At 40.2% G+C, this 20,579-nt stretch overlaps 1 protein-coding gene across 5 annotated transcripts in view; it reads right to left on the bottom strand.

The window, feature by feature from the left end:
* akap9 (A kinase (PRKA) anchor protein 9) overlaps window positions 1-20,579 on the bottom strand; it is a 289,385-nt gene that overhangs the window by 153,749 nt on the left and 115,057 nt on the right. For 4 of the 5 annotated variants that reach the window (XM_041183274.1, XM_041183275.1, XM_041183278.1 and 1 more), the window contains exons 16-21: window positions 20,125-20,206; window positions 9,458-9,832; window positions 8,653-9,114; window positions 6,591-6,755; window positions 1,269-1,409; window positions 673-785 (exon numbers count right to left, since the gene is read on the bottom strand). In XM_041183274.1, the coding sequence (XP_041039208.1) occupies window positions 673-785; window positions 1,269-1,409; window positions 6,591-6,755; window positions 8,653-9,114; window positions 9,458-9,832; window positions 20,125-20,206 (1,338 nt within the window). The remainder of the gene's footprint in view (window positions 1-672; window positions 786-1,268; window positions 1,410-6,590; window positions 6,756-8,652; window positions 9,115-9,457; window positions 9,833-20,124; window positions 20,207-20,579) is intronic. The other variant, XM_041183277.1, reaches the window with a different exon arrangement.

The raw sequence follows: 20,579 nt of genomic DNA, 5'->3' as shown, positions 1-20,579 counted from the left end.
GAAAGGTAGTCTTGGATTTGGAAGGGAAGACCATGTGCAGGAACTTGGGAGAAGTAAGGGAAATTAGAGATAGCTGGGTGGTTTGCTAAGGATGCGGGGTATGGTGAAGGGTGATGTCTTTGAGGAGAGGATAATGATGGCAGATTTTAAAGGGAGAGAGACAGTACACGAAGAGAGGGAATTATTTACAGTATCAACTCACATGAGGACCAGGAAGGAAAGTTGAGTGGCCAACAGTTTATTGGGAGTAAGGTTGCGAAGTGGGTCCATCAACAGGATGAGTTTAGAGATTAAAAGAGTCACAGCACAGAAACTAAAGAAAGATGCAACTGGGTTAAAGCAGTGGGATTCTTGGGGGGGTGGTGGTGGTGGTGGAAGTATGGCTTATGGCCAAGAGGAAAGGGTGCATGTGGTTTAGGTAATTCAAGCCACCACTACTGCTGAGTTTCATACTATGTATTATTTACAAATTGTTCTGGAAAATATACTTAAAATCTCCTCTAATCATTGTATAATTAATGCATGCTTATAGAAAATAATCCTTTTTAAATCATGGACTTGCCCATTGAACTTTAAAATCCAGCTCAGGAAAGTAAAATACGAATAGTGCTGAGTTATTCATACTTTTAAAACATTCAAAACTTGAAAAGCAAATTGCTATACTATGCTGACCTTTGTTCTGTGAGGTCACTTTCATTTGCTTCTTCAGATTTTTCTTCATTTGATGATATGCTGTTGGCCTCAGCAGAATGCTCTTGGGATTTATGCTGGTCTTCTGTTTCACTCTGTGCCAAGTTACGGATTGGTAACAAGTTAACAAATGACAAAAATCCTGTCATTTTACTTCTAAATTTTTCTTCCCCAAATTCATAGCTTAATTTATGACAAACCTCAGGCCTAAAGCAACCTTACATAATGTTCAATTTATCAGCTCCAAGAAAAGCTAATACATATACCAAACAACACAATCTTGGGTGCTTTTCAATTTGGTTTGCAAATTTAAGACCTATGCATTACATTTGCTCTGGAAAAACAAACAGCATACAGGTAAATCCCTCTTGTATGCTGCTATGACAACGAAAGGCTTCATCTATTAATGCTGTAAACGTTGCCACACCTAAAGCTGTTGAAACCAGTAAGTGCACTAGTCCAACAAATTTTATATTGATTTGTTAACAAAATATACAAGTAGAATTTAATTACACGCAATAATTAAAAAATAAATAAAGCTGCATGAACAGACGAAAACAGGTACAAGCTCAATTTACCATGACTGTCTGTGTAGTTCTGTTGCAGGTTCCCTGAGAAAGTCCTTCCTTTCCAGTTGCATGAATACATTTAAATTTTTCCAGTTCTTCAAACATTCTTTCATTGTCTAATAACAGTTTCTCATTACAAACGCGGCCGTTCTGTAATTTGAAAAAAACTTAAAATCCTTCCTATTGCAAATCAAATTTGGACAAAATTTTAAAATGTTAATTTATAAGATAACATACAACACAATGTAGAATTATAATGATCCAGTACAAATTTTGTTCATTCAAAACCAGAAATAGAGTTAAAAGGGAAAGAAATGGCAAATCTATCTAAAAGTGAAGATCCATTTTAGCATTTATTAGTTTGCAAAAAGTATGGTTGTCAAGAAGAGATTTGATGGAAGTGTTCAAAATCATGCGGGTTCTAGATAGAGTAGGTAGATAGAAACTGTTCCCATTGGCAGAAGGTTTTGATAACCAGAGGACACCAATTGGTTGGCAAAAGAACTAATGGCCACATGAGGAAAAGCTTTTAAGCATGGAATGGTCAGGATATGGAATGCTTTGAGAGTATGGTAGAGGCAGACACAATCGGGCTTTCCAAAAGGGAATTGGATAAGCACTTGAAGAGAAAAGGTATACAGGGCTATGGGGAAACAGCTGCGGTGTGGGGTTAGCAGAATTGCTCCTGAAGACAGTTAACATGGACACAATGGATTGAACGGTCTCCTTCTGTACTGTAACCATTCCATGATTTTATGTTTCTATGAAATTGCTGTGTCATCCTTATTTAGAGTAAAAAGGTAATGAGCAGTTCATGCATTTGCTATCATTCTACAGAAAAATGTCAGGGGAGAAAACCAGCATGGATTTGTTCTGGGCAAATCGTGTTGAACTAATTTGTTTGAGGTTTTTGATCTGATAATAGAGAGGGTTGATGAGCTGTACATGGACTTCCAAAGGTAATTTGATAAACCGATGAACAAACAACTTGAAAGCAAAGTTAGAGCTCATGGAATAAAAAGGGATAGTAGCATCATGGATACAAAATTGGCTGAGTGACAGGAAACCAAGAACAGTGGTAAATGATTGCTTTTCAGACCGGAGGAGGTTTTATAATGGCATCCCCCGGGGATCGGTATTAGTGTCCCTGCTTTTCCTGATATATACTATTACGACAGCGGACTAACAGTACCAATTACCTATGGGCAATTTGAACTTTTTAAGGAAGACCTGTGGTTTTTTTAAAAAATAAATACAAGTAAAGACACTGAGCAAAAGATAGCTGATAATGTAAAGTGACCACTTTCTGGAAAACTCCTATGTAGATTACACTTGACCGACTGGTCCTGGGAGGACATGGAATGTTGCACCTAAAAGTATCATGGCCTTCTTCAAATAGAGACACTTGGAAGGGGGTTAGGGGAGATTGAACTTTAATCCCCCGTGGTTGTGGAGACAAAAGGCTGATTTGCATGTCTCAGCAGACTTCCGAAATCTATCCTCTGTTGATTTAATACCTGAAAATGTGTAAACGGTCCAAGACGAAAAGAACAAGACTCTGGGTACGAGTCATAGTTCTTTCCCTCCCAGAATACACAGGGAGAAAAAAGTTGGTGTGCGACAGCAGCCAGAAGAACAAGTCAGTCATCCTCCTGCAGCTTGCAGGTGAAAGATTTCTCTCTCTCTGCTGCTGAAGGCAAAGCTCAGCAGAAGCCACAATCTAAAGAAAATAAGGTAGCCTTTCAGCCACCCAAGTGTCTCCAAGCTAACTACGAAAATGCCAAAGTCAGGTTTAATGGAATCACCCAACTTAATGGCCACAACGTACCGCCAACTACGTCTCACGGACATGATTCATATATTTTTAAAAACTTTTATTCGGACTCTTAACTCCTCATTTCTGATTTGTGTGTATGCGAGTTGCATTTTTATTATTTTACTCGGCTTATTGTAACTAATAAACTTACTCTTTGACTCAAGAAAGCCTGATTAAATTGGTTCCTTCTAAAAAAAATACATTTGGATGGGAAAAGGTATACACAGAGGAAAGGGTCCCTTTTAATCTTGTTGCAACAGCTGAAGGGGTTGAATAAAGAAGGGGAGCTAGCTCATTCCTCCTCATCTGGGAGTATAACAAAATTATGGTCCTGTTCAGGAAGTTAACAAATTGGGGGATCTCGCCTGACCGATTTTAACAGTATTAATGGTCTCAACTGGCTATACAGGACACTATTTCAAAATTTGAAATTTGATATGAAACTTGGAAGTATTATGAACTGTGAGGATAGTGTAGAACTTTGAAAGGAAATAGGGTGGTGGAATGGGCAGACAAGTGGCAGATTAAATTTGATGCAGAGAAGTTTGAAGTGATTCACTTTGGCAGGAAGAAGGCAGAGAGACAATATAAAGGGTACAATTCTAAAGGTGGTACAGGAGCAGAGGGGGAGGCAATGGCATAGTGGAATTGTCGCCGGGCTAGTAATCCAGAGACCCAGGGTAATGCTTTGAGGACCTGCTTTGATGGTGAACTTGAAAATGAGCACACGTGCGAGCTGGAGACGGCAGATGGTGGAATTCAAATTCAATTAAAAAAATCTGGAATTAAAAGTTTAGTGAAACCATTGTCGATTGTTGTAAAAACCCATCTGGTCACTAATGTTCTTCTGGGGAGGAAACCTGTCGTCCTTACCTGGTCCTACGTGTGACTCCAGACCTACAGCAATGTGGCTGCCTCTTAAAAATACCCTCTGAACTAGGGCAAGTAGGGATGGGTAATAAATGCTGGCCTGGCCAGCGACGCCCACATCCTATAAATGAATAAAAAAAAACAAAAACAGAAAATGCTGGAAAAACTCAGCAGGTCTTACAGCATCTGTGGAGAGAAAGACAAATGTTTCGAGTCCATATGACTCTTATTCAGAGCTAAAGAGAAGTAAAAATGTGATGAAATTTATATTGTTTAAGGATGGTGGAGCAGGTGAAGCTGGATAGAAGGCCAGGGATATGGGGAGACAAAGGAGAGACTGACAAAGATGTCATGAACAAAAGGACATAGGGTTGTTAATGGTCGTGGTATTGACTAAAGGAGGTGCTAATGGTGGCATTAAAATAAGAAAGCAGAATGTGATAATAGCAGAACAAGGGTAAGAAATCTGGAAAGAAGAACATGAACAAGTGACAGATGGTCCTTGTGGGGGTGGGGTGTGGGAGGGGACGTTGGTGGGGAAAATAATCGAGAATAGGATAAAAAGTGGGGATAAAACAACGAATAAAAATGAAAATGAATAAAAATGTGGGTAAAAAATTAAAATTAAAAAATTAATATGAATTATGAAAAATGGGGATATAAAAGGGGTGAGGATGGAGGAGAAAGTTCATGATCTGAAGTTGTTGAACTCAATGTTAAGTCCGAAAGGCTGTAAAGTGCCTAAATGGAAGATGAGGTGCTGTTCCTCCAGTTTGCGTTGGGCACCTCATCTTCCGATTAGGCACTTTACAGCCTTCCAGATTTAACATTGAGTTCAACAACTTCAGACCATGCATGAATCACTGAAGGTGGCAGGACAGGTTGAGAGTGTGGTTAGAGCATACAAAATTCCAGGCTTTATTAATTGGGACATGAGAGTTATGCTCCTAGTGTTAAGCAAGGAAGTTATGTTAAAACTGTACAGCCTCCAGTTCTGGGTGCCACACTTTAGGAAAGATCTGAAGGCATTAAAAAGGGTACAGAAAAGATTCACGAGAATGGTTCCAGGGATGAGGAATTTCAGTTACATGGACAGATTAGAGAAATTAGGACTGTTCTCCTTGGAGAAGGTCGCCAGGAGATTTGATAGAGGTATTCAAACTCACGAGGGATCTTGACAGAGTTGATAGGGAGATAACTGTTCCCATTGGTGGAAGGCTCAAGAACCAGAGGACACAGATTTAAGGTAACTGGCAAAAGGAGCAATGGCAACCTGAGGAAAATCTTTTTCATGCAGCAAGTGGTAAGGATCTGGAATGTGCTGCCTGAAATTGTGAAGGAGGCAGGGTCAATTGGGGCTTTCAAAAGGGATTTGGGTCATTATCTGGAAGAAAAAAATTGCAGGACTTTGGAGAAAAGGCAGGGGATTGGCACTAGGTGAATCGCTTTTTCAGAAGGCCAGTACAGACATGATGAACTGAATAGTCCCCTTCTGTGCTATAACACTCTTTGATTCTATGAGAGTTATTTAGAAGTTGGCGTAAAACTGGGGTGAAAAAAGTGTTACAGTGGGAATTATCCTCACAAAGAGGAAATGAAAAAGGTGCTCGGCAGTGGAATCATGCCCCTGACATGGAACATGGAAATAAGAGTCACTCTGTTGTCACTGTGAGAGGAGAGAGAGAAGAAGAATGGTAAGAGTAGAATGTCTGGAAGTGCAAGGAATTCAGTGGTAGCCTTATTGATTAAGTAAGAGAAAGCCTCAGCCGAGGATAAAGGCACTGGTATGAAAATTGCAGTCGAGAGCAGATATAACAAAAACAGAGAAACAGTGAGTTAAGTTTTTACAGGACTGAAGGTGAAAAGAAACAATCCAAATAGGAATCTGCATGACTAGTAGAAATCTGTAAGCACTCTACTGCTAGAAAAGGGTGCAATGTTCCATAAAACAATTAATTTTTCAAGCTGGAAAAAGGTACAAATGCTAGATGAAATGCCATTCCAATCATCTGTGAAAAGTCATTATGAAGGCAAAGCATGTGAAACAGTTCCAAGACGGAATCAGTTCTGTAGAACGTGAATTGGAGAAACCATAAAAAAATTGTTCAGACCTGAGGCTGCAAGAGTACCCTAGAGAATGATGTGCTTTGGGCCTTGAAGTTTATGCTGAGCTTAGCTGAAGCAATATAGGAAGCTAAAGGTCAGAGAAAGGGGGCAGGAGGAATTGAAGGCTGATCTGTGAGGTTGTCAGGATCATGCTTGCAAAAAGGAGGAAAATAATCAGCAAAGCATTCACTCTCTTTGAAACACACCCTCCACCCTCACGATACAAACGTCGGCATCACAAGCAGAAATTCTGTACTCTTAACCATTACCGGTTATTCTCCCATCCTCTTGTTTTAATTGGTCCCATATGGGCCTTATTCTAATTTTTAGAAAACCTCTCAACATAAAACATCAACCTGCTTTTTCTTCACTCATACGCTAATAGGTCCACTGTATATTTGTAATATTTTTCTTTCATTTTCGATGTCTCGCATTCAGATTTCCAGCATTCTTTACAACTCAGTTTAATACATATTATTACTGCATGCCCATATTCATGTTTACAAACTAGATACATATTTATGTAAAATTATTTTCACCTCTGCAAGCTGTTCCTTCAGTTTTTCGACCTCAGCCAACAATTGCTCTCGTTCTTCATGTAGTCGCTCCAGCTGTTGTGTGTGGAACTGTCGTAAAGCTTCTACTGATTGTTGATGCTCCTGATCCTGTCGAACAAGCTCCTGCCTCATGTCTTCTAATCTTTCCTGGTGCAAAATAAGTTGGAAAGAGATTTAGCTGCAATTTATTTTGTGTTATGAAGTCTATGATTCTACTTGAAAGTCACACTGGAAGTCATTTTACTGCATATGTTTATTCTTTCAATAAATACTATTTTTAAATATATTCTTCAGACTCAATGTTTAGCAAAGTTTCTCTTTAAAATCTAATAACAGAAAGTATATAAGGATGAAAAAATAATTAAATGCTGTCCCAAGCACTCAGGGCAATTCCAGCCATTCCCAAGCTCATATCTGAAGTGTGAAAGCACTACAATTGCATACATGAGGACTTTCAGTGCCAAACACAGCACTCTGAACTTTGTCATTTAGTCCAGCAATGTAAGGACACACCATATTATTGCAGGATTCTGTTTAACTTTGTAAAAGTGTTAAAGAGTCATAGAACCGTCTTTCTAGACTACAAACTTGAATATTTAATGTAGGCAAGCTTCAAAAATAATTTTTTTCCAAAATTAATTAGAAACGTACAGACATGGCTTAAAATAAATATTTCAAATGGGCATCCTAACTTGAGGTTATTCATGGTTTCAATTTATGATTATTTCAACCTGAAATAAAGGCATGTCAATACCATTATCTATTAAAGTAAAATTGAGTTAAGCTTTCTGAAGACAAACAATAATGCTCTGGTGCAGTGGATAAATAATGAATCTTCATAGTCATAATGAAAACCTTATTTACAGCAAACAAAGCATACTGATGTGCTAATGATTTTTTTTAAAAATAAAAATATCTGGATCTTAAAAGCAGAATCAATTTACTAACTCATAAAAAGTGATGGCACCTATGAAAGAGGTAGCACATGAACATATGTAAACATGTTTATATAGGCAAAAGGTAACACAATGTCCTAAAACATGGCCCAAATGAAAAGAAGAATTATCTTACAAAAAAAGACTCTGGTGCAGTAACTGGTATAACATTTCTGAAGTCGAGGTTAATTTACTTTGTTAGGGTTTTGGATCTGACCTATGCTATAACATACATGGAAGCGCTAGAAAGCAACTGCTTTTCTGGAGTAAAAGCAAAATATAGCAGATGCTAGAAATCTACAATAAAAATAGAAAATGCTGGAAACGCTCAGCAGGTCTGGGAGCATCTGTGGTCAGTGGAGAGAGAAACAGAGTTAATGTTTTGATCTGTATGACTCTTCTTCAGGTGTGAAGAGTCATATGGACTCGAAACGTTAACTCTGTTTCTTTCTCCACAGATGCTGTCAGACCTGCTGAGTTTTTCCAGCATTTTTTGTTTTTACTTATGTATATCTGGAGTACTGTGTGGAGTTTTGGTCTGCTAATTTAAGTATATAACTGCATTAGAAGTAGTTCACAAAAGGTTCACTCGACTGGAATGAAGGGATTATTTTATGATGAAAGTTTGAGCCTATACCCACTGGAGTTTAGAAGAATGAGAGGTGATCTTATTGAAACATATACGATCCTGAGCAGACTTGATAGGGTGGATGCTGAGAGGATGTTTCTCCTTTTGGGGGAGTCCATAACCAGGGGACAAGGTTTAAAAACGAGGAGTCTCACATTTAAGACTGAGGTATGGAGAATATTTATTTCCCTCAGAAAGTCGTTAGTCGGTGGAATTCTCTTCCCCATAAAACAATGGAGGTTGGGTTATTGAATATGTTCAAGGGTGAGTTGGATAGATTTTTGATCAGCAAGGGAGTCAAGAGCTTATGGGGGCGGGGGGACAGACAGGAAAGTGGAGTTGAGATCAGAATCATATCAGCCATTATCTTTTTGAATGGCAGAGCAGGTTCAAGGGGTCGAATGGCCTACTGCTCCTAATTCTTCTTGTTGTGTGTGCTTAAAAGGTTTTCATTACTTATTCCAGAGAAGCGGGAACTCACCTGTGCAACTTCTTGTCTCTCTAATTCAGTAGCTTCAATTTTACATTCATTGTTCATTTCTTTCAGACTGGAATTATCTTTAACATAAGAATCCTCGAATAGTTCCTGGTCAGCATTCAAAAACTCCTCCTGCAAAGCAGCTTCTGAAATCACACCAGTCATGTCCAATTTATATTCAGTCTTGTAATTTTGCAATTGCCTTTGAATAGCTAGAATTTCAGCATCCTTCTGTTTCAAAGTTCTCCGAAGTTCCTCCTTTTCTTCTAAAAACAGATTTTCTAATATTTGTTTGTCTGCATCAAACTGAAACTGTAGATCTTGTTTAAGAATCCCTAACCTCTGTTCTATTTTTTTCTCCCATTCTTCATCACTTATTTTACATGGGGTAGGCTCTTCTTGGTGCCTCATCATCCTAGTCATCTCACTCTGTTGAGCAAACTGTACAGACATCTGTACAATTACCTGTAACAGGATAGATAAAAAAAGTCTAAAAAAATCAATTTAAAAGTACACACAAAATTTAAATCATTTCAAAGGTTACATTATTTCACAGCAATCATTTTAATGCTACATTAACAATAAAAGTCTAAAGCAGCACTGTGACAGATGGCGGTAATTATTATTTTAGATTGTAACTGAGGGAGTTATGAAGTAAGGGAAAAGTATACTATAGATAGATGGTAGCAGGAACAAATATCTTACTTTAAAATCAACCCCTCTAACTCATGACACATTACCAGTTTTAATAAATCTCTTGTTATGCTATAATCTTGCTAAACTTTAGTATTGGACAAGACTATCATACCTTAGCTATTTCTTCCTGCAGACGTTCTTCATATTGCTTCTCTAGAAGATATATAACTTGACTAGATTTACTTTTTTGCTCTTCAGTGTCGTGCAATACACCTGTTTGAAGAACTTCATTCAAAACCCTTGAAGTAGGTTCCCCCCCAGCAAACTTAGTTGGCTCCATTCCAAATATTTCCTCCACCTGACCATATTGTGTTTTTATAGCAAATTCCAGGTGTTCTAGTGTTTGACCGTGTTGCTCTTTCAAATCAGAAACCTCCTCTTTATATTTGGCATGTATAGCCTTTCCCAAACTTTGAAACTGTTGTGACGAACCAAGCTGTTTCACGTGCCATTGCCGTTGCTGAGTGCTATCCACCTTTGCCTCAACCTATAAGAAAAAATGCCATTACATAAGCTGCATAACTTTTTTGTCAGTTCTCCAAGTAAAACATTTAATGCTCATGATGCTTTTTAAGAAGCTGATATTTAGTAGGGTCAAGTCAAAGCTCTAAGTATCAATTTAAATTGGTTCAATTTCCAACCTAACAGACTGATGAATTAATATTGGGATACTAGAAGCAGCACAACATTATAATCACAAAATAAATAGTCCAACACAAAAATGTCAAAGCCTCTAACAACCAATCTCAAAACTGGTTATTTTTCCTAAGCATGTGGTTAACCACTTAGCAAAACAATGTACAAGCCACATACAAGTTTAAGTTACACTTAAAAACACTTATTAAAATTACAAAGCAAAATAGACAAAATTGCTAATGCACATTTTCAGTAGCCACAGGAATTCAATAACCAAGACTGATGCTGCTTTTAACAGAAAGCAAAAATTAAATAGCAGCTTCTTTTATATCTTCTGTGCTCCAGATTTGGGCTGGCAAGTGGCAGGTATCATTTGTGCCACATAATCGCCATCTTTAACATGAAAGTCCAGACATTCCCCCTTCAGTTGTACCATTGCTAAGTCCCCACTAACATCATTTTGGGAAGTCACCATTTAACAGGAGGTTAACTGAATCAACAACAGCAGTATGGTGGTTACAAGAGCAGGACAAAGACCGTGAACAGGTCACTGATCTCCTGGCCTCCTTAAGCACTTTCCACCATTTACAATGCTTAAGTCAGAGGTTTGATGGATTACTCACATCTGACCTGGATGGATGGGTGCAGTTATAACACAATTCAAGAAGTTGAACATCATCCAGGTCCAGCGTAATTCAATTGATCTTGCCACTGGCCTCAGTACCCACAACCTCCCCACTGGCTTATGCGTGATCCATAGGATGCAATGCAGATTGCTTCAATAGTACCTTCTCCTCACAACTTCTACCACCACTTCCAAATCTCACACTGTCCTGACTTAGGATATATATTGCTGTTGAGTCAATATCCTGAATTTCAATACTTAACAGCATTTTGGAAGTCTTCCTCTTAGGCAGTCCCTTTGGATCGAGGTTGATTCACTTCCACTCTGGTTCCATGGATTTGCAAGTGGCTGATAAGTCCAATGTACCATCTCAAAACTCTGCCACGTGGGGCAGGTGGTGCTTGAAGGGTTGGGTAAACAGGTTATTTGGCCGATCGTCTGCTCCCTCTGATGCCTCGCCTAAACTCTGCATTTTCCCAATGATGTCTCTCGTAGTGCCATTTTAGACCGTTAGAAGCCAGGGTCTCCCATGAGTTGACAGGTATCTTTGACCTCTTCAGGGATGCTTTGAGGACATCCCTAAAGCATTTACACAGTTCTCCTGGGAGTCTCCCACTGCAACCAATCTGAGCAGAGCAGTTGCTTCAGGAGTCTGGTGTCAGGTGTACAACTGACATGTCCTGTCCAGTGGAACTGGTTTTGAGTGATTACTGCCTCGATGCAAGGCAAGTTGGCTTGAGAGAGGGCACTGCTGTTTGACTGCTTTTTTTGCCACCAGATTTAAGGGTGTTGTGAAGGCATTGCTGGTGGTGTTCTCCAGCACTTTGAGGTGCCTGAGTAGGTTGTCAAAGTCTCCAAAATATATAGGAGTGTGGGGATCAATGTTGCTCTGTAAACAGTGACCATAGCTTTTGGTTTGAGATCCTGGTCCTCAAATACTCTTTTTCTCAGCAAACCAAAAGCTGAGCTGGCACATTGGAGGTGATGACAAATTTTGCTGTCTATCTCTTCTCCATTTCCATGCTGCAATACTGCACCTCACCTCCAGCAAATTACCTATAGGCGTGGAGATAATCTACAGAACAGATGGGAAATTGTTCAACCTATGCTGTCCTCAATCCAAAAGCAAATTCACTCCAGCATCAGTCATAGAGGTTCAGTATGCAGATGATGCTTGTGTACACAATCACTCAGAAACTGAGCTCCAGGTTATTATTGACTACTCCTCCAAAGCTTGAGAGAAAATGGGCCTTTCACTTAACACCTGGAAAACTATGATCCTCTTCCAACCAGCTCCCATAGGAAAACACCTACCACCGTTGATTAAGATCACTGGCAAGAACCTGAAAAACATGCACCATTTTCCACATCTTGATAGATTCATCTCAATGAAGGTGACAATTGTGGAAGTACTACCATGAGGAAAAGATTCAAGAAAAAGGCACAATAAATCTATTCAGAGCAGCTAGAACTGGGCAATGAATGGGATCCTGTCAAAGTTGGTCACATTCCAAAATCAAATAAAATAACGTGGGTGAACTGATCATGACTATCATTGCTATTTATGCAGAACAGTTGCTGTGTTTACATACAAATATTCACCTCAAAAGTAATTTAATCTGTGGAGCATTCTGAGACATTTAAGCGCAACAAAATGCTCCACATATTTTGAAATATTATTTTATCGAGCGTGATGGAAGACCACGCAATAGACATTCCGTATTAAGTATGTACTTACTATCACATAACTGAAATCATTCACCACAATAGTGGCCACTTCAAACTGCCTAAAGTGCATACTTATCCGAAGTTGGTCTGCATCAAATGGCATTGACATGGAAAAACTGCCGAACCGATTCTGCAAAGTTATAAGTAGTGGATTTTTGCACAGAATTTACATGTGTGTTTATTCTTCTACTTGTATACTTAAAAACAGATTTTTGCTTAGATCTCCAAAAAATATAGACTTTACTTGGAAGACTTCACTTGGAAGGAGCACCGTGGTGTTTCAGTATGGACTTTGTACTTTAAAAAGCTCTTCAGTGGGATTCTACTTAATAAACAGCACTGTGTTTTCACTTCCAAGACTTTAGCACTGTCAGTTTGGGCTGGAACCGCACTGACATATTCTCTGGTTACAGACTATATGGGTCTTATGTAAAAGCATATCCATGCCCAGTAGGAAATAAATGACAGAACAGCTATAATGCCACACCAGCTCACAATCTCACACTGAAGCCATAGTATGACTGGTATGGAAAATAAATATTGGCATATTGTTGAAGTATAACGAGGTCTTCCAAAGTTGAGGCACATTGTGCAGAGAAAGTGAAGGAAGCTCAATATTGCATCTTAAGCATCTACGCAATTAGATCTAAGTTATAATTTTGATGCTATTACCATTTGCTGAAAATGGAAAAAAGTTTCCTATCCTGTCACCTCAACAAGCACTTCGCTCACCAGGGTTAGGAACAGAGTGACCAGGTGTGCCTAATGATGCAAGAGAAAGCCTATGGGATCTTAGTACAGTGTTTGAACTTTCTTCCTTCCCTAGATAAAGAAGAAATCTGAAGAGGAAGCTAATTTAAAGAAAATAAAAAGTTTAGTATAATAAACTGAACAACATGTGTGGCGATATCTGGGAATTCAGGGATGGAAAGGCGACAAATGAAGAGTGAGGAAACCATGGAAAGGCCAGAACGATCATACATTTTATACAGGACAGCAGTAATGTACTGTTAGCCAAACATCAAAAATGTCTTAAAAGACATCAGTTCCACAATTGCATATTGGCAACCTGGTTTTAGACAAAAAAGCAAAATTAAGAGGGCAGAAATTTATATTTATGCTACATGAAAGTGGGAACAGTCAAGGACAGCACAAGAATATAAGGATTAGGATCAGAGGAAGCCATTCGACCCCTCCGGCCAGCTCCACCATTCGATATGATCGTGGCTGATCTGATTGTGGGCTCAACCACACTTTTCTGTCTTCCCCCCATAAACCCTTGATTCCCGTGCTGATCAAAAACCTATCTAACTCAGCCTTGAATGCATTCAAATATCCAGCATCCATTGCTCTCTGGGGAACAGCATTCTACAGACTAATGACTCTTAGAAGAAAAAAATCTCTATCTCAGTCTTAAAGGGGAGACTTCTAATTTGTAAACTGTTCCCCCTAGTTAAAGACTCTGCCATAAGCAGAAACATCCTCCAGCATCTACTCTGTTAAATTCTCTCAGGATCATATAGGTTTCAAAAAGATCACCTCTCTTTCCTCTAAACTCCAATGAATATAGACCCAACCTGTTCAACCTTTCCTCATAAGATAACCCTTCATTCCAGGAATCAGTGAGTGAACCTTCTCTGAACTGCTTCTAATGCAATTATATCCTTTCATAAAAAGGAGACCAAAACTGTACATGGTACTGTAGATGCGGTCTAACTAAGGCCTTGTACAACTGGAGCAACATTTCCCTACTTATACACTTGATTGACTTTGTAATAAATGCCAACATTCCATTTGCCTTCCAGTCGCTTGCTGCATCCACCTACAAACCTTCTGTAATTATTGTACCAGGACACCCAAGTCCCTCTGTACCAGAGAGTTCTACTCTATTTTTTTTTATTCATTCACAGGGTGTGGGCTTCGCTGGCTGAGCCAGCATTTATTGTCCATCCCTACTTGCCCTTGAGAAGGTGGTGGTGAGCTGCCTTCTTGAACCGCTGCAGTCCATGTGGTGTAGGTATACTCACAGAGCTTTAGGAAGGGAGTTCCAGGGTTTTGATCTAGTGACAGTGAAGGAACGGCGATATAGTTCCAAGTCAGGATGGTGAGTGACTTGGAGGGGAACTTCCAGGTGGTGGCATTCCCACATATCTGCTGCCCTTGTCCTTCTGGATGGTAGTGGTCGTGGGTTCGGAACTAAAGAACTACAAGTTCTTTAAGGTTGAAAGGTTGACAAATCCCCTACACCTGATGGCCTGCATCCTAGAGTCATAAGAGAAGTGTCTGTAGAGGTGGAGGATGCATTGGTTTAGACATTCCAAAACTCCCTAGATTCTGGAAAGGTCCCAGCAGATTGGAAAACTGCTAATGCAACATGCCTATTCAAGAAAGGAGGGAGACAGAAAGCAGAAACTACAAATTTGTTAGCCTAACATCGGTCATAGGGAAAATGCTAGAATCCGTTATTAAGCAGGTAATAATGGGACATTTAGAATAACACAATCAGGCAGAGTCGACATGAAATGAAATCATGGATGCCTAATTTATTAGAGTTCTTTGAGGAAGTAACAAGCAACGTAGATAAAGAAGAACTGTAGATACGGTGTACTTGGATTTCCAAATGCCATTCGATAAGGTGCTACATCAAATGTTATACACAAAATAAGAGCTCATTGTGTGGGTGATAACATATTAGCATGGATAGAGGATTGGATAGCTAACAGGAAATAGATAGTATGGATAAATGGGTCATTTTCAGGGTTGGCAAGCTGTTACTAGTGGCGTGCCACAGGCTAGAGACTGAACTATTGACAAACTATATCATTGACTTGGATAAACGGACTGAATGTATGGTAGCCAAATTTGATGATGACACAAAGGTAGATAAGAAATGGAGTTGAAAAGAGGACATAACAAGTCTGCAAAGGGGTTTAGGTAGGTTCAGTGGGTGGGAAAATATTTGATAGTTGGAGTAAAATGTTAGAAAACATGAACTTGTCCAATTGTTCTAATAGTTTTCTTTGTAGCTTTTTCCTAGTGATTGTGTTAAGTTCCTCCCTCCCTTTTACCTGTTGACTTTCAAGTATTCTTGGGAATTTTTTTGCGCCTTCTACAGTGAAGACTAACACAAAACACCTGTTCAATGCTTACGCCACTTCCTTGCTTCCCATTAATTCACCAGTCTCACCCTCCAAGGGACCAACGTTCACTTTTTCCTTTTTAAACACTTGTAGAACCTTTTACTATCCGTTTTCATATTCCTAGCTAGCTGTCTCTCATATTTCAATTTCTCCCTCATTTTTTTCATCATTCTTTGATAATTTCTAAAATCTGTCCAATCTTCTGACCTACCACTAACCTTCACCATATTGTACACTTTCTTTCAATTTGAAATTATCCTTAACTTTCTTAGCCACAGATGATGCATCCTTCTCAGAGTCTTTCTCAAGAAATATACAAAGAATGTGTGGGGAAAGCGAGAAGAGTGAACCAACAAAATAAATACTACTAGCTAAAATAAACCATCTTCATTGTGTACTGAACTTTTATTTATTGTATTTGTATTATATCTTACTACTACTTTTAGGCCTTGGTTTGGTTTTCCTCAAAATTCTTTATTTAATATACTGCAAATAACTGGGTAAACTGTAATTACATTAAGAAACAAAACAAAAGTACTTAAAGATTTAGCTTAACATTCACATGACAAATGTGCCAGGCAACAGCCAAAGCCAAACAAGGGAAAATGATCTTCATTCATCAAAATGCTGAAAGTCCCTGCTTGGCAGCATCATGAAGTATCTTCAAAACATTATAGACTTATAGATGTTTACAGCACAGAAGGAGACCATTCGACCCATTGTGTCCGTACCGGTCAACAAAGACCTGACCACACTTATCCCATTTTCCAGCGCTTGGCCCATAGCCCTGGAGGCAATGGCAATGCAAGTGAATAACCAAATGCTTCTTAAATATTACGTAAGTTTCTGACTCAACCACCCTTTCATACAGTGAGTTCCAGACTCCCAACACCCTCTGGGTGAAAAAATTTCTCAATTCCCCGCTTAGCCTTTTACCTCTTCCTTAAATTTATGCCCCCTGGTTATTGACCCTGCTACTAATGGAAAAAGTGCCTTCCTATCCACCCCTCATAATCTTATACACCTCTATCAGGTCCCCTGTCAACCTTCGTTGCTCCAAGGAAAACAACCCTAGCCTATCCAATCGTTCCTCATAACTCAGACCCTCCAGCCCAGGCAGCATTTGGTAAATCTCTTCTGCACCCTCTCCAGTGCAATCACATCCTTCCTATATTGTGGTGACCAGAACTGCACGCAGTTTTCCAGTTGTGGCCTAACCAGCGTTTTATACAGTTCCAGCATAACTTCCCTGCTCTTGTATTCTATGCCTCAGCTAATAAAGGCAAGTATCCCATATGCCTTCTTAAGCACCTTATTTACCTGCCCTGCTACCTACAGGGATCTGTGGATATGCACACCAAGGTCCCTCTAATCTTCAGTACTTTCCAGGGTCCTACCATTCATAGTGTAATCCTTTGCCTTGTTAGCCCTCCCCAAGCGCGTTCCCTCACACTTTTCTGGGTTTAATTCCATTTGCCACTGCTCTGCCCACCTGACCAGTCCATTGATATCCTCCCACAGTTTATGGCTATCCTTCTCACCACTTAACATCCTAGCAATCTTCATGTCATCCGCGAACTTATTGAGCATACTCCCTACATTTAAGTCCAAATCATTTATGCACACCACAAACAGAAAGGGCCCCAGCACCGAGCCCTGCAGAACACCACTGGAAACAGATTTCCAGTCACAAACATCCCATCACCATCACCCTCTGCTTCCTGCATCTCAGCCAATTTTGGATTCCACGTGCCACTTTACCTCGGATCCCATGGGCTCTTACTTTCTTGGCCAGTCTGCCATGAGGGACCTTGTCAAAAGCCTTGCTAAAGTCCAAGTAGACCACATCAAATGCATTACTCTCATCAACACGCCTGGTTACCTCCTCAAAAAATTTGATCAAATTTATCAAACACGACCTTCCCTGAACAAATCCATGCTGACTATCCCTGATTAATCCACGTCTCTCCAAGTACAGGTTTATTCTGTCCCTCAGCATTCTTTCTAGTAACTTCTCCACCACCGAGGTTAGACTGACTGGCCTGTAATTTCATGGTCTATCCCTTCCTCCTTTTTTTAATAATGGGACAACGTCAGCAGTCCTCTGGCACCTCACCTGTGGCCAGAGAGGGTTTGAAAATAACTGCCAGGGCCCATGATATCTCTTCCCTCAAAAGTCTGGGATACATCTCATTCGGGCCTGCTGATTTATCCACTTTTAAGGCCGCTAAACCCTCTTAGCGCGTCCTCTTTCTGTATGTTAATTTCCTCTAATATTTCATAGTCCTCCACCCTGACGTCTATACCTGCGTTGTCCTTTTCCATTGTGAAGGCCAACGCAAAGTATTCATTGAGGACTGTACCCACATCTTCTGGGTCCACACACAAATTACCTCTATGGTCCCTAATTGGCCTCTTTCCCTGGTTATTCTGTTGCTCTTTATATATTTAAAAAACCCTTTGGAGTTTCCTTTTTTCTGCCCACCAACGCTTTTGCATGCACTCTCTTAGCTTTCTTAATTTCCTTTTTAAGTTTCCCCCTGCACTTTTTATACTCCTCTAGGGACCCTGTCGTATTGAGCCCTCGGTATCTGCCATAAGCTTCTCTTTTTTCTTAAGCCTAACCCTTGACATCCAGGGTTCTCTGGACTTGGTCTCTCCTTTGCCTTTATAGGTACATATTTGTCCTGTACTCTCGCTATTTCCTCCCTGAATGCCTCCCACTGCTCTGACACAGCTTTATCTGCAAGTAGCTGCTCCCAGTCCACTTGGGCCAAATCGTATCTCATCTTAGCAAAATTAGCCTTTCCCCAGTTTAGAAATTTTATTCCCAGCCCAACCTTATCCTTTTCCATTAACTATCCTGAATCAAACTGAGTTATGATCCCTATCTCCAAAATGCTCCCCTACTGTTATGCCTTCCACCTGCCCGGACTCATTTCCGGATATTCCCTTCCTTGTTGGGCTTTGTACTGGCTAAAAAAAGTTCTCCTGGATGCAACTGAAGAGTTTTGCTCCCTCCCTAACTTGTATACTAAAACTATCTCAGTTAATATTTAGGTAGTTAAAATCCCCTACTATTACTGACTTCTTATTCTTACACTTCTCTGAAATTTGATTACATATTTGATCCTCTATCTCTCCCTGACTGGTATAGTACACACCCAACAGCGTGTTTGCCCCTTTTGTGTTTTTTACTTCTACCCATATGGCCTCATTTGATGATCCTTCCAAGATATCATCCCTCCTCCCTGCTATAATTGATTCCTTGATCAATATTGCGACACCCTCTCCTCTTCTAACCCCCTCTCTATCTCATCTGAATACTCTATAACCAGGCATGCTGGGCTGCCAATCCTGCTCTTCTTTTAGCCAAGTCTCGATCATAGCTATGAAATCATACTCCCACATGCCTATCTGTGCCCTCAGCCCGCCTGTCTTATTCCTCAGGCTCCTTGCATCAAAATATGTTCAATTCAGCCTTGCTAAACTCACTTCTTTCTTATCTAGCCTATGTTTCCTCTGCCTTCCAGACTCACTTACTAGCGTTTTAATTTCTAATTCTATCTCAGCTTCTCTTCCCCCATGAACTACTTTTCAGGATCCCATCCCCCTGCCAATTTCGTTTAAATCTGCCCCAACAGCATTAGCAAACTTCTCTGTGAGGATGCTGGTCCTGTTCCTGTTCAGATGTAACCCATCCAACTTGTACGGGTCCCGCCTCTCCCAGAAACAGTCCCAATGTCCCAGGAAACTAAAGCCCTCCCTCTTGCACCATCTCTCCAGCCACACATTCATCTGCTCTATCCTTCTGTTATCATATTCACTACTGTGTGACACTGGGAGTAATCCAGGGATTACTACCTTTGAAGTCCTGCTTTTTTAGTCCTGTGTACTAAACCAAACACTCCTGCTTTTCAATTTCCTACCTTGCTCCCTAAAGTCTGCTTGCAGGACCTCATTTCTTTCTTCCTATGTCATTGGTCCCAACATGAACCACAACCTCTGGCTGTTCGCCCTTCCCCTTCAGAATGCCCTGCAGCCGTTCCATGACATCCTTGACCCTGGCACTTGGAGGCAACATACCATCCTGGAGTCACGTCCATGGCCGCAGAAGCACCTGTCTGCTCCCCTCACTCACGAAACCCCAACCACTACTGCAACCCCCCCCGCCCCGCCCCGGAAGCTGCACCACCTACAACCCCATAGCCTTGGTTCTGGTTGGCCTGCACAGAGGAACCATCACTCTCAGCGTTTTCCAAGGCTGAAAAATGGTTTGCGAGCGAAATGCACTCGGGGGATTCCCTCACTACCTGCCTGGACTCCTTCTTCTGTCTGGCGGTCACCTATTCCCTCTCTGCTTGCACTTCCTTAAGCTGCAGGGTGACCATGTCCTGGAACATGCCATCCACGACTACAATAGTTCAAGAAGGTGGCTCACCATCAACCCTCTTGAGGGCAATTAAGGATGGGCAATAAATGCTGGCCTTGCTAACGACTACCTCATCCTGTAAATGAATAAATTTAAAGAAAAATGCCCAATTAGTTAGTTCCTCCAAACAAAATCTCTGACACCAGAATACCACAAAACATACAATGTTAACGGTTTCATTTCTTAATTCAAATGTACTCAAATTTTGCTGTATTTACCTTATCTGCCCCTACCTTTTGCTGCTCTCGATCAACACCACAACTTTCAGCCACTTGCTCGTTAGCGACATTTATTTCTGACCTAAAGGAGGGAATGGAGAAAACAAAGAGTAAAAAAACATTCTGAATTCAACCAAGCCATTTGGCTACAGTCAATGTAGAAGCCTTTGTTACCAGTTTCTTTCCTCCTTTACCACGGTCTTTAAAATTCAGCTTTTTGCCATCCCCATTATTATCTCTTTTTAGTGTTCTATTTCTTTGTGTGAGAGATTGCATCGTTATCAAGTGTCTTGGAATGTTTAGCTACATTAAAGGTGTTATATAAATAAGTTTTGTTGTTGTTTAGCTAAATTTATTCAGCAGTGGCAGTGTTTATTAATATTCAAAAGGTGGAGGCACAAGCCTATGTACATGTATGGTTTATTAAAAGTACTTAACTGTTTGTCTTTATTACC

Source organism: Carcharodon carcharias, chromosome 3 (assembly GCF_017639515.1).
Source record: "Carcharodon carcharias isolate sCarCar2 chromosome 3, sCarCar2.pri, whole genome shotgun sequence".
Taxonomy (NCBI): domain Eukaryota; kingdom Metazoa; phylum Chordata; class Chondrichthyes; order Lamniformes; family Lamnidae; genus Carcharodon; species Carcharodon carcharias.
The sequence above is the reverse complement of the archived record's forward strand: the minus strand, read 5'-3'. Positions and strand labels throughout refer to the sequence as shown.